This window comes from Pararge aegeria, chromosome 6 (genome assembly GCF_905163445.1).
Source record: "Pararge aegeria chromosome 6, ilParAegt1.1, whole genome shotgun sequence".
Lineage (NCBI taxonomy): Eukaryota > Metazoa > Arthropoda > Insecta > Lepidoptera > Nymphalidae > Pararge > Pararge aegeria.
This window is the reverse complement of record NC_053185.1, coordinates 19,094,073-19,107,487: the sequence shown is the minus strand read 5'-3', so window position 1 is coordinate 19,107,487 and position 13,415 is coordinate 19,094,073. Positions and strand designations below refer to the sequence as shown.

At 36.4% G+C, this 13,415-nt stretch overlaps 1 protein-coding gene across 3 annotated transcripts in view; it reads left to right on the top strand.

The window, feature by feature from the left end:
- LOC120624561 (disintegrin and metalloproteinase domain-containing protein 11) overlaps positions 1-13,415 on the top strand; it is a 305,939-nt gene that overhangs the window by 263,489 nt on the left and 29,035 nt on the right. For all 3 annotated transcript variants that reach the window (XM_039891194.1, XM_039891193.1, XM_039891195.1), the window contains exons 12-16: positions 1,185-1,369; positions 5,968-6,135; positions 7,218-7,522; positions 9,435-9,554; positions 12,737-12,914. In XM_039891194.1, the coding sequence (XP_039747128.1) occupies positions 1,185-1,369; positions 5,968-6,135; positions 7,218-7,522; positions 9,435-9,554; positions 12,737-12,914 (956 nt within the window). The remainder of the gene's footprint in view (positions 1-1,184; positions 1,370-5,967; positions 6,136-7,217; positions 7,523-9,434; positions 9,555-12,736; positions 12,915-13,415) is intronic.

Genomic DNA, 13,415 nt, shown 5'->3' with positions numbered 1-13,415 from the left:
AAGCATGCTAACTAGACATCAGAACATCGAGGCAGGTGTAATAATACATGAGCTGGAAATTCCATTAGACTATCAATGAGCAACGTGAATTTGAAAACATGAATGTAAAACATGCCAGTATTGCTTATCTGCGTGTTATACGGACATTTGCATACTGTACGAGCATTCTGCAGTACCTACTGTTTAGTTTGATGGCATACAATATAGGTTGTTTGAAATTTTAAAAAGAATTTTATAATGATTCCGTTTTGTTACTTTGTTTACAAATGACAGATAACTTTCTAATATCTTTTAATAACCGACTGGTGCAGTGACCCTGTGAACTGGAAGATGTTTGTGAAGGTTTTTTAGTGTCTAGGTTTATATATATCTATACCTATAATACAACTGTAACTGGAAGATTTCTGTACATTTAATATATTTTAAAAATTTTGACCGGGGGATGCTTTATAATCGATACTGAGTTAAAAACAGATTTTTATTTTATTTTTGTCTGTCTTTCTGTCTGTCTGTCTGTATGTCTGTCTGTCTGTCCGGGCATCACGTGAATACTACTGAACGGATTTAAATAAAATTTGGTAAAAACGACGTCGCGGGCAACAGCAAGTATATATATAAACCTAGACACTAAGATAATAGGTAGGTAGGATAAGTATATATATATCACCGAAAGCACACTTACTTTTGAACTAGATGGCGATGTGTGTATTGTCATAGTATATTTATTATTATTATTAATTATTAATAATATGGTTTTCTCAAATATCTAAAAAACTAAAACATTGGCTACGTCACGATCTTTCCAACTCATTGGTGAGTCTTATAAGTGAGGGTCCAGTTTATCCCGCTACTATATTAGACTGCTTCATCACTTACCACCAGGTTGCTGTCGAGGTCTCACTAATTATAAAAATAAAATTTACGTGCAACTGGATTTGGAAATTAGCCATAAAGTACATGGAATAGAATAGCAGAGTCCTGCTATTATGTGGATTTAAAAAAAAATGGGTAGGCAGTACTTTCTGCATATATGAAGTGCACGCTACTGTAGGCAAACTTACGAAAATAGTCTTGAATTCGTGGTTGAAACTGTGAGCAGCTTCGAATAATGTACCTACTCAACATGTCATGTCAGGTCATGGCTGCATCTCCTCAAACGCTAACCTTGTATCTCTACTCGGCAGGTATGGGCCACGACGACGGCAGAGAAAACTGCTTCTGCCGGGACTGGCACGGCTGTATCATGGCGCAATCCATCGTCGGCCTGGAAAACGTTCAGCCGTACAAGTTCTCAGAGTGCTCTAAGAACGATTACATTAGCGAGCTTAGGGGCGGCCAAGGGCTTTGTTTGCTGAACAAACCTAATGAGGTAAGGTTTGCTTTAAAGCCAGGGCTGGAAATCTTAAATTGTTCGTTGATTTAACAGTGTCGGGAAACAAAGTTCATAAACAGTTTAATGAGTGGTTTCTTAGTGTGAGCGTTTACTGGGTTGATTGACCTTTCGCATTGCATATGCACCAAAAACAGCCGCAGGGAGCGAGAGTGCCCCGCTAGCGTGTACACAAGAAAGAACGGTTTGGCAATCTCTCTCAATTATATGTTCGAGCGAAACCGAAATGATTAAACCAATTTGACCCATAGGTATTCTGTGACTGACGCGCGACGCTTAAACCATGCGCATTCCTCACTTGCGTTCCATGCCAAATGAAATTAATTATATTTATCGGCACATCATGTCTTTGTAACTTGTCATGCTTAAAACAATTTACAAATGTGGCATTTACAGATGCAAAACTCCCATTCCCATCCTAGTTATATAACCTGTGTGAGTCGTGTGAGGTGTTATAAATATTGTGTTTTTACCGAAATGGGAAGGTTTTATAAAACTGACCAGACTTTACCCCACTCAAATCAGCATATCCATCTATGACTGCATTTTAAGTCAGTTGAGATCGCGGTCAAAAGATGACCTATTTTAAAACTTGGTGACGGACAAAGAAGGGTTCTGTACCTAGATGCTGTTTTACGGTCCATGATTTAAAAAAAATAAGCCTTTATTGCTGAAATTACATACTTTTTTCCTACAGCTTCACCTTCGACAAAGGCCTTCTCTAAAGATTACCATTTTACCCTATCTTTTGCAATTCTCATCCATTCTTGACCAGCAGTTCTTTTGAGCTTATCTTCCCAGCATTTTCGTTGTCGCCCTTCTTTTCCCATCTCTGGGATACCATTCTGTTATAATTTTTTCACATCACACATGTCCCGTCCATTTCCATTTTAATATTTTACATACTTCTTTCGCATCTTTAAATTTAGTTATATCTTTATTTTGGTCTTCTTTTGACCCCGATCCCACTTCTCCCTGTTTCTCCCTCTTCCGTTTTCGCATACATTTGTTTATTTTGATAAATTTTCTTTATTTTCTAACAAACGTACGGACTGACAGACTAACTAACTACGAAGGTGTAGTAACAGGATCCCGTTCGCATGCTTCGGTAAAACAACCCAAAAAAAGAAAAAATTGCTTATTCGTCTAATATTCGAGATGTTCGAGATAATAAATGGACCACAGAATATTAAAGATATTAAAGAGAAGCCGAGGATGAAATACCGTAATTTAACGTCCATTCTTCGTTATCCCCACTTCTGCTTCATAATTAACTTAAATCTCACGAGCGCGGCCGCTATGAGAGTTTTTTGAGACCTTGGAATTATACAGTCGAGGCCTTAAAGAGATTTAAGTATTAAGTTAATAACTTATTAAGTGCTTAAGTTGGCGTAAGAACGAGGAGACCGAACTTACCCTTGATGGTAAATTACTTACCTCTCTATACGACGAGTCGTTCTAGTGGTGGTGCTCACTTTTTTAGGATTCCATATCGAGTAAATCGAGACCCTATTACTAAGACTACGCTGTGCGTCAGTCCGTCTGTTTGAGAGTCTGTCACTATATCTCATGAAAGTTAGATAGTTGAAATTTTAACAGATGCATTTCTGTTGCTAGGGGCGACTCAAATACTAAAATATAGAATACAATTTCACAGATGCATTTCATGCTAGGGGCAACTCAAAAACAATAAATATTTAAAGAGTCTCCCATACAACAGACATTGATTATATTGCCATTTTTATCCTTTCATGTGTGATTCTGACTTGCAATTTGCCCGTTTTTTTGGTGCATTTAAGCGGCGTTGTTCAAGTTTGCGTCCCACGAGCAACTAATGCAAGAACTCTTGCTCGAACGCACCCTTCTTTTTGTCTCTGCCACTAGCTTTACTACAGCTAGTTGAGCTATGTGAATAACTCTAATTCTTCTACGGATCTCCTCATATTCATAAAAGTATTCAACAGTCATATTAGTACCCATAACACAAGCTACGCTTACTTTGGGGGTAGACGATGACGATAGACGACTTACTTAGAAACGATCTGCGTATCGTCGTGGTTTATTCATTTATTTATGTACCCTACATGATGGATATACAAAGCTAAGCGTTAAGCAAATAGACGCAAGCGATGCAAAACGTTGTCTGTGGAAATCCCTAACAAGAGATCCTTGCTATGTTTTTCACTTTAGGAATCATCATCATCATCATCCGCAGCTCATTATCATCTCACTGCTGGGCATGAGACCGTGTTAACAATCCGAGTTTAAAAGTTATTGTTGCATTAGACATACATTGATTGAAACAAATTTAAACATATAATATCTATAAAAAATGGATACCATTAGTCAAATAATATCAAGGTAGATCACGACCTATTCAAATGTACTTGAACAAATTCCCAGCAAATATCTTGAAGCGTTTCCGCAAAACACTAATTGTAATGCAACACCGGGAAGAGATAACCGATACCCGGAGATAAAAGGAGCCCCACGGCCAACCACAATCATCCCGATAAATATGTAAGCGTGCAAAATCGATGCGGGAGTGGTAGCGTTATCCCTCAATATGTAAATTTATTCCAATATAAACTCTACCCGCCCCGCGCCGGCATTATAATATATTCGCAAACGAACAGATAATTCTGAGCCAGGGCAGCCGTATTACCATAACTTTTATTAAAGGAGTGGGCTCCATAAGAAGAGATGTCAAACAATGCGGCCATGCTGATTAATTTTCAACGTGGAAATCTGTTTTGCATTGGGACGGGTGGAGTGCGAATGACGCTAAATGGAAAAGTTGACAAATTATAAATGCGTTGCTGAGCTGGTACAGCACTGAAAACAAAGACTACTGGTAGATTAACTATACAAGATATACAAAATGTTTGAACGAAAATAGAATTCTGAAACAAATGTTATACCAACTAAAAATTTAATATTTTTTTGTTAGCATTTAATTTCCTGCCGGGGTTTGAACTCGTCCCAAGTTGCGCTCACCACTGCACCAGGGAGTTCGACAAAACTCCCTACGTGTGCAAAAGAGTACACAGTAGACTACGTAAAATTATGTTATGAACGATAGTGAAAATTAAAAATGTATTTGAACGAAGTTATAAAATGAAATATTCATATACGAGTATGTCTGTTCAGAAACTGTTGCTAATCGTGCATGAGTAATTTTCGACGGAGAATTCTGTTTGCATTGGAATGTACACAGAGAACGGAGACCGTGTTAATTGTAAAGTGCCGAGTTAAAAATTTGTGTTGTACAAAATTCGTTCCAATTATAAATGCGTTTCAGAGTTCAACTCAGTGGATGAAATTGTTGAAGCTTAAGTAGGTGAAAGTTGCCGCAAATTGTAGCGGCATAATGGAACTAAAAAGCTATTTAATAGGTCACTTTTGACAGCTATATTACACTTTATATAAAACGTCAAAAATATTGTATTTCTCTCAACAAACTCTTAAAGACTATTTTAAGAGACTTCCTTTTAACCTACTTATCATAACTAGCTTGCGGACATAATGTCTACGAGATGTAGACATAGCCAAGCTAGTGGATCTATAGATTACAATTTTTGTTCAACGCAGTCGCCAAATTAGACAACTCACCCATCAATATGCATGCATCCATTTAATCTAAAAAAAAAATACTTTTAGCTCTCGGAAAACGTGTTATATTTGTAAAATATTAGTTTTATTTAGTGCATTATATTTTTTTTATCTGATAAAGACAACACTAAATTATTTTTCGTCAAAATTTTGTATGTTCACTTTCAAATGGTCTCTAACATGCCGCTACAGTGGCCCGACATGCCAACCGTCATGGGTCAAATAAACTGAACGCCGTAATGGTAGACCAATATATTGAAAAACTTGTCTGTATTCAATAGTCATTTAACTTGAACATTTGCAATTTTTTAATACGATCTTTGTCTTTGTCTTCACTGTTAGGACATAACTAACTCAAAATAACACTTGGTGTTATTTTTAAAAACTAAGCAAAGAATTTTCATTGTCTCGTTAACCCAACTTGAACAACCAAAGCGTGCCTCTAAGCAAACCTCTGCGCCAAAAAGCTTCAAGGCTTTATTGAAATACCAATAGAGTATCGTGAAGCTTAGATGAGAGAAAATTGACTAAACATTTTCATGAGCTCAGTAATAAACCTAAACTTCATTTAAACTGGTAAGCTGTTGGCAAGCATACTTTACTTCGTTAGAAGGAATTTCAGCTTGTGCCAAGCATGCATAACAGCATAATTTCTATTCGCCTTTCAAGCGGAATGCTAGCTCTCCTGATATTGCACGTACAGTTTATTCAGTGTTCATATAAAGGCTTTAATAGATTTCAATGGATACAAAAGACGGGGAAATAGTCGAAAAAAAGGTCGTAATTGAAGCAATAAGGTTTAGAAAACCTCAAAAGGTTTGAATGGAATAAATTCACTCGGGATATAGAAATTAGAACACTCTTTTATATCATGAAAATTAATTTACTATAAAATTCTATTCTGAGCCAAGAGATTCTTGTTAAGTTTTATAGATATGCAAGAAGCATAACATATGTTTTTACAGTTGATAGTGCACCGTCAGTGTGGTAACGGACGCCTGGACGAAGGCGAGGAGTGTGACTGTGGGACGCTTGCCGAATGTGATCACAACAGCCCTTGCTGCGACCCCTTCACCTGCCGCCTTACCAAAGAAGCGCAGTGTGCAGAAGGCGAATGCTGTGAGAGATGCCAGGTAAGCAAACTGTCTCTCTCTCTCTATGGTCGTTTCTTTATTACTGAAGAGTGTGTTCTGGTGAGATAGTGGGTAAATTGTCTCCATAAGCTTCTGTTAGAGGCCATTTTGGCGATTTGATAGAACCTGCACGAGTTTGACTTTTTCAACTGGTCAGGCCGTCGTTGGGGACCGGCCTCTCGGTATTTTGCCTTCAGTGTTGCCTGTTACTTTAATTCAGCAAACTATGGATGATAGGCAATCTATAGCAGCGTCGATAAGACTGAAAAAATACCAATCCACACTTGACAAGCGTGGTAAACATATATTTTAAATATTTAATTTTTTTTACCAGAATACGTAGTTTTTAATACCAGTATAAAGATCTCCCATTTTGAGAAAATAATCGGTTGAGGATTTATGAGGGCATTCAATAACAGACGGGCGTCTGTTTAAAAAATATATGCTATTGTAAATTGTTGTTATACTTGGAACTAGCTACTACCCGCGACTTCGTCCGCATTTGTTTTTATTTCTAAAGTATATTTTTAAGTTGTGTATTCTTTAAGAAATTATTTTCAGAAAAGTATTTTTAGGTGAAGTCCTTTAATTTTTTAACTCGCGATTGCCTGTGCCTGTGCCCAATAGGAATAAATTGTAAAGCAATATAAATACCCTTGATAATAAAACTATTTATTTCATTAAGAATTAATACTGCGATACTAATGTAACCCACTTAGCACCAAAGCTGTTATTGCGACTTCAATATGATAGTTAGATATATTATACTCTCGGGAACTTTTGTGTAAACAATAATTATGTGAAACATAATTTTTATGTATCATCAATAGTTTACTCAGAGCACGCTAAGTACTGAATTTTATAGGCCAAATTTTACCACTTTGGGATACATTATTAAATTTATCTTAAGGATCTTAAATGTTTTTGAAAATAAATTATAGCCTATGTCATTTCATGATAGTTAAGCTTTCTTTTTCCGAAGAAATGGTTAAAATCGATCTAATAGTTTCGGAGCCTTTTGGGTACAAGCAAACAATAAATCTTCCATCTTTATAATATTAATGAAGTTCCAATCTTCGCAGCTAAAACTACGCGGCGTCATATGTCGCGAGTCAATGAACGAGTGTGACTTAGAGGAGACCTGCACCGGACTATCCGGCTCATGTCCAGCCGACTCGTACAAGAAGAATGGGGTGGCCTGCCAGTCGGGCAAGGGTCATTGCTACGCCGGACATTGTCCTACTTTAGCTACTCAGTGCGAGAAGATATGGGGAACCGGCTCAACTGGTGCTGACAAAGAATGCTTTGAACAGTTCAACTCTAAAGGTTCGGTGACAGGACACTGTGGAAAGGACAACGGTGGAAACTTCATGAAGTGTGAATCGGAGTAAGTTGTCCTTATTGAAACGATTTTAACACCAACACATTTAATAAACGTGACATAACGTATTACGTGAGAGCCCAACGTTTGAAGATCGTACACCGATCGTAAAACTAGAGAAAATTCGGAATTATGAATTCCGAAGTGTAGAAATGTGATGATACGAATTCGATTCTTGAAGAGGCTTTTTGTTTAGCCATAGCCAAATTGATACAAAACGAATGAAGTCGTTAATAAAATTCAATATTTTCATCGCAAATGTTTTAAGAAACAGTCTATGTGAAACTGGTAGCCGATAAAAAGATCGGGAAACACAAAAGTTTTGGTTCAGAAACTCCTCAATTCTTTATAGAAGACGCAAACGTTTTAAGAAACAGTCTATGTGAAACTGGTAGGTCATCGATCGGGAAACGCTGAGAGAACTAAACGTATGTGGTTTGATTTATTTAAGACATGGCGTTCAATAGAGATTAAATTCCCTTTGATGAATTAGTTTCTTCCTCAAGTTCATTAGATCATGGCGCTATAGTATGGAGGTATAGGGGCGGTTCAAATCGTGAATGGATGTACCTACGATCTTCAAACGTTGGGCTCTCACGTAATACCTAATTGGAGTGCAAAGAGTCTTGTACCCTTAGTATAAGATTTGCTCGCTGACAATCGAGGACTCGATTTCGAGTATCGTAATACTTGAGTATCAGGGTAAAATGGAACTTACTAACAATGCATTAAAGCTCAAATTTGCCGAGAAATCTTCAGCTGGGGCTTTTGGCAGTGTTTGTAAAATAAAAATCTGAAATACAAGATTTCGGATTCTAAGACGAGTTGAATAAGGTCCATTTTACTTTGACGATATAGAGTGTAATATGCGTAGACAAAACGAGCGAGGTGATCTTGTACTAAGCCTACTGGTGAGGTTTAAACTTGAAAGGATCCTTTTATTATAGGATCCATTCACAAAACATGTTCTCAGAACTATTTACTAGGTTTCGGTTATTCGCTTCTGCCTTAGTGCATGTTTCCTGAGAGCAGATAAATCTGGGTCTAAGCTCTTAATCTCTCTTTCCATTGAGAGCCATGCAGTGGACGTTACTGGGCTAAAGGTGAATCAAATCATAGCTCGGAAATTAAATGAATGATGAGTCTTTACACAATTGAGAAAATCGTATTATGAACTAAACTTTTCTTTTTCCTGCTACGGGAGTTTGTACCCCTAAATTGTTGTACCATCTCGGACTGCGTCACCACTTAAGACGAAGTTAAATTGCAGTCATTTGCATAAAACATGACAACATTTTGTAGGTAGGGGAAAGAGGGGCTAGTTGTAACATTTTTTTTTCGTTTTTCGATGGGGTGACTAAACTATTCAGTATTTTAATTTAAAGGTTTTAAATGAGAAATCATGTATTTGGAAATATATTCCTACAATATTTTTTTCTGAATCTATTATTAATTAGTATTTATAGCACTTTTTGTGGCAATTTTCGCTTGTTACAACTTACTCCGTTCTTGGGATTTCATTTTTTGAGGCTTGTATTATAAAATGAACAAACAAATAATAAGAAAAATATATTTCTTATGAACTCATTAATGAACACCTATTATTTTCTTCAACAGCAATACAGCAATAGCGTATACATAGGTTAATTAAACATTTTTAAAACTTAATCATCAGTGAAAACAACACACGTTTAGTCACAATCTTAATTTACACAATTAAATTGCGGCGAAGTATAATTAAAATGTCATGAAAAGTCAATCGAATATAACATATAAATTAAATTAGTACGTATATAAAATAAATTTTGTTATCTATGAACTCTCTTACCGAGTAATAACATTTATAAATCAACCAGGCACGTAAGTCAAGGACTTACTCGTTGAAACAAAAACTAATCATAATACCTTACTTTCCCAGGAACGTAAAATGTGGATCACTGCAGTGCCAGTCCGGGAACAGATACCCGGTAGTTCCGGGCATGGACGAGTACTATACCCGGACCGTCGTCACTATCAAGGGACAAGAATACGACTGCAAGTGAGTATACAACCACGTTTTTTCGAAGTTACACTTCTTTTGTTGCGTTAGGGAAAAATTACGAGTAAATTTTTACAATACGCGCGCACAAAAAACCGACGCCCTGAAGTAAAATTTTAGTTTAAAAAAAAAGGTTTGACAGTATATTTCAATTGTCAAAGTCTGCGGGCTCATTCAGGTGATTTGATTGACTCAATTGAACAAAAATCTCAAATTTTAATGTTGAGTAAAACTTGGTTGTCTGATAATGAGATATCTAGATAATGCGTTATAATAAAACTTTCAATATATTAAATACGTTATATCTATTGTTAGTGTTTTTTTAGAATGAGGCGAAAGATATATAAGTATAAATTCTAACGTGTGTATATTAGTACACACACACACACACGTTTTTTTTTTAAGTTATACTTCTTTTGGCGGGTTAGGAAAGAATGATGACAGTAAATTTTTACAATGCTCTCGCACGTCACAACATATCGACACCCTGAAGTTAGCTATAAGGTTTGACAGTGTATACCTTTAATTGTCAAAGTCTGCGGGCTCATTCAGGTGATTTAATTGTTTCAATTGTACTAAAATCTCAAATTTCAATGTTGAGTGTAACTTGTTTGTTTGATAATGAGTCTATATTAGTATTCCAAATTTAATTATGTTTATTTGCATTTCTTGTGTGAAATATTTTTTTGTGATATTTAAAAAAACTTTATTTAACTAGATAATGTGTTATAATAAAACTTTCAATGTATTAAATACCTTTTTTCTATTGTTAGTGTCGTTTTATCTACAAATGCGAAAAAAGACACCAATGTAACCCACTTTTGTTTCTACCGGTAATCTAGTAAAATTTTAAACACAAAAGCCACCAACTGGAATTTTTTTGTGAGATGAACATGAATGTTTTTCAGTGTCTGGGTGTAATAAGTATGTATGTATATTATTCATAAAAATATTCAACAGTCACCTTAGTACCCATAACACAAGTTACGCTTACTTTGGGGTTAAGTGGGGCGAAGTGTGCACTGACGTAGTATATTTATTGGTTTGTTTATTTACTACTACCATCTACTGCGATGATTATGGGGTAACTCTCCCGTTGGGAAGAGGTATTTAGTCGAGCAGTGGACTGTTATAGACTAAGGATGACAATAATAAGCAAGCGTAATATTGTTTATTGTTATTAGATACACAAAACAGGTAATAACTTAAAGTAGATCTAAATAAAAGTAAACAAGTTATGTCCTAAGCTACAACCCAAAGTATGTGTACACAACTTGGAATTAAAGTAAACAAAAAATAAAATAAAATTAAAGTTGAAATCAAACAGAAGATTATGTGGAATAGTGCTATATAATTTTATTTTTAAACATATTTATCCTTCTGTTAAAAATATACACTATTAATAAAATGAACTACGTGCTTCACTCGCTTCGAAAGTTTAATAAGTTTATACAAACATCCGCTGATCTACAATCCAGCGAATCGTAAAGTCTATTTATCAATAGATATAAATATCAGTTTCGCTTGGCGTTATTATTATTTCTTGATAAATTTTTAATGACGTCACATTGCGTGATGTTGGATGCCTATGGAACCAATATCCTTACGTACAAGTTTTTCAATCATTTATTAAGATGTAAATCATTTATTAAGAAGTATTTTATCGATAATAATACTATAAAATGCAAAAAGATTTTTCTAGTTCGACTGGTAGTTCAGAGATAAGCGTGTCAAACAAAACAAACTCTTCAGCTTTATTATTAGTAAAGATCTCGAGCCCGTTCTCAACGAAACCTAATGACGTCCCGAGGTTTATGTCATAACAAGTTTACTTATCTAAATAGTTTTGATTATTGTCTACGAACGGTTGGTTTGAACCTTAATAGGCTGCGTTCTTATCTACGACTCTGGCACAGAGACCTTATTGGATTTATCACTAACATCATCTTTGGATGAAGCTTGCGTTAATCTGCAGAAGTACCCTTATGCCCGTTTCAACTAAACGTAGGATTCGCTTTAATCGGATGCCTAGAGATTTAGGTGATTCTTTAAGAAAACAGAAACATATCACGAACTCTTATGTGATGTCTAACGACGTTAGGCGCCGTCTAAAGTTACGAAACCGATTCGGTGGATCTTAGAGTTTAGGGGATTCATAAACTGACACTTAACAGGTTAAAAAAAATTTAATCCTTTTTTTTATAACCTTAAATCCATACGAAAAATGTTAAATATGATAATACAAACACAAAATATCACACCTTGTGGCAAGAACCATAGATAAGTTAGGTTATATAAGTTTCTTTAATGGTGAGAAGTAAATGTGTGCTTAGGTTCTTTGGTTAGGCGTCACTTAGTAAGGCAATGCATAAGTAAGTGACGGAGACGACGGCGTTAGTAAAGTGGATTTCTAATCTGCTCGCACTGGCCTCGTCACTTAAAGCAGATAAAGTTTTAGACCATATATCCACCACGCTGCTCCAACGCGGGTTGGCAGACTTTAACGATTATCGTCAAATAATATGATTATCGAGCTACGGGGGTGAAAAATGCCAATAGAGCTGGTCCGAGGAAGTACTGCCGCCTTGCTTATTTTTGCCGCAAAGCAGCATTGTTGCAATGCTGTATTTGACGGTGGAATTAAAGTTACATGAGGCCTAACACCTAAGCCTCAGGGCGGAACTTTTTAGGACCTGTTCCTTGCATGCCCTGCGAAGTATTGCTCTTTTTGTGGCTTGTTTCTAGGCGATAGCTATCCGGTCCATAAATTACTACTATTAAAAGATGAAAGAGGAGATATAAGAGGTCCCATTAAAATAGCTCACTTATTAGGGTATTTCACGGCAAAGCCACCAAACTGTAAATTCTTAGATACGAATGCATCCATTCATTAAAAATTCATCAAAAAATCTTATAATCTACGTTCGGCACCAAATTGTTTATTATATGTAGAGTACTTATGTATTCTTTAATTCAAGGGAAATCCTTATTTCTATAGCAATGGGATTATGTCCCTACCTACAAGATGGCAAAAAGTTATCAAACGAAATGGTCCCTACATACCCTAGTTAAACGTAAATAAACTATATTAAAAAAATTTCTGAAGCTTCTTAAATAATATGAATAAACTTTTTCCCCAACCTGTTTGGACATTGTGCATAGAACGTATTTAACAATTTCAGGGCTACAACCGGTCCTCCAGAGTACTCCAAGATCGGGCGCTTGGGACTTGTCATGGACGGCAGCCCCTGTGGAAACAATCTCATCTGCGTGAACCAGACCTGCGTATCCATGTACCCTTTCGTCGACCAGTCCAAGTGCCCAACCGACCACAATAACAACGAATGCTCAGCTAAGGGGGTGAGTAGATTTACCATAAATTTTAAATATAAATAGCAGGCAAAGAAGCGAATCACTTAACTGAGGAAATCTGCAGAACTTCGGGCAATGGTGTTCGGGCCATCATCATCTCGACCGATTTACTCCCACTGCTGGACATAGTTATCTTGTAGCGAGTTCTGAAATACACCTGCAAACTTGGTCCTTGCTTCTAGAGGCAATGCGACATGTTTGATGGCATCTTTCGTTCCAGTCAGGGTGTACCAAACCTGCGTTTATTGGTGCGGGATCGCCAATCAAGCACTTTGTGACCCCAGCGTCTATCAGTTTCCTCAGTCGTAAGCCCCGTCCATTGCCACACGTCCATCCACTTCACCACTCGTTAAGTCAGAACCTCTGGTTGTTCTACAGATCTTCTAATTTCAGATTGAATCACGTGGAATTACTCCGAGCATAGGTATCTTAGATTCGTAAATGTAGTTACAATTAATTGCTGATGTGTCTTATGAATAAATAAATAAG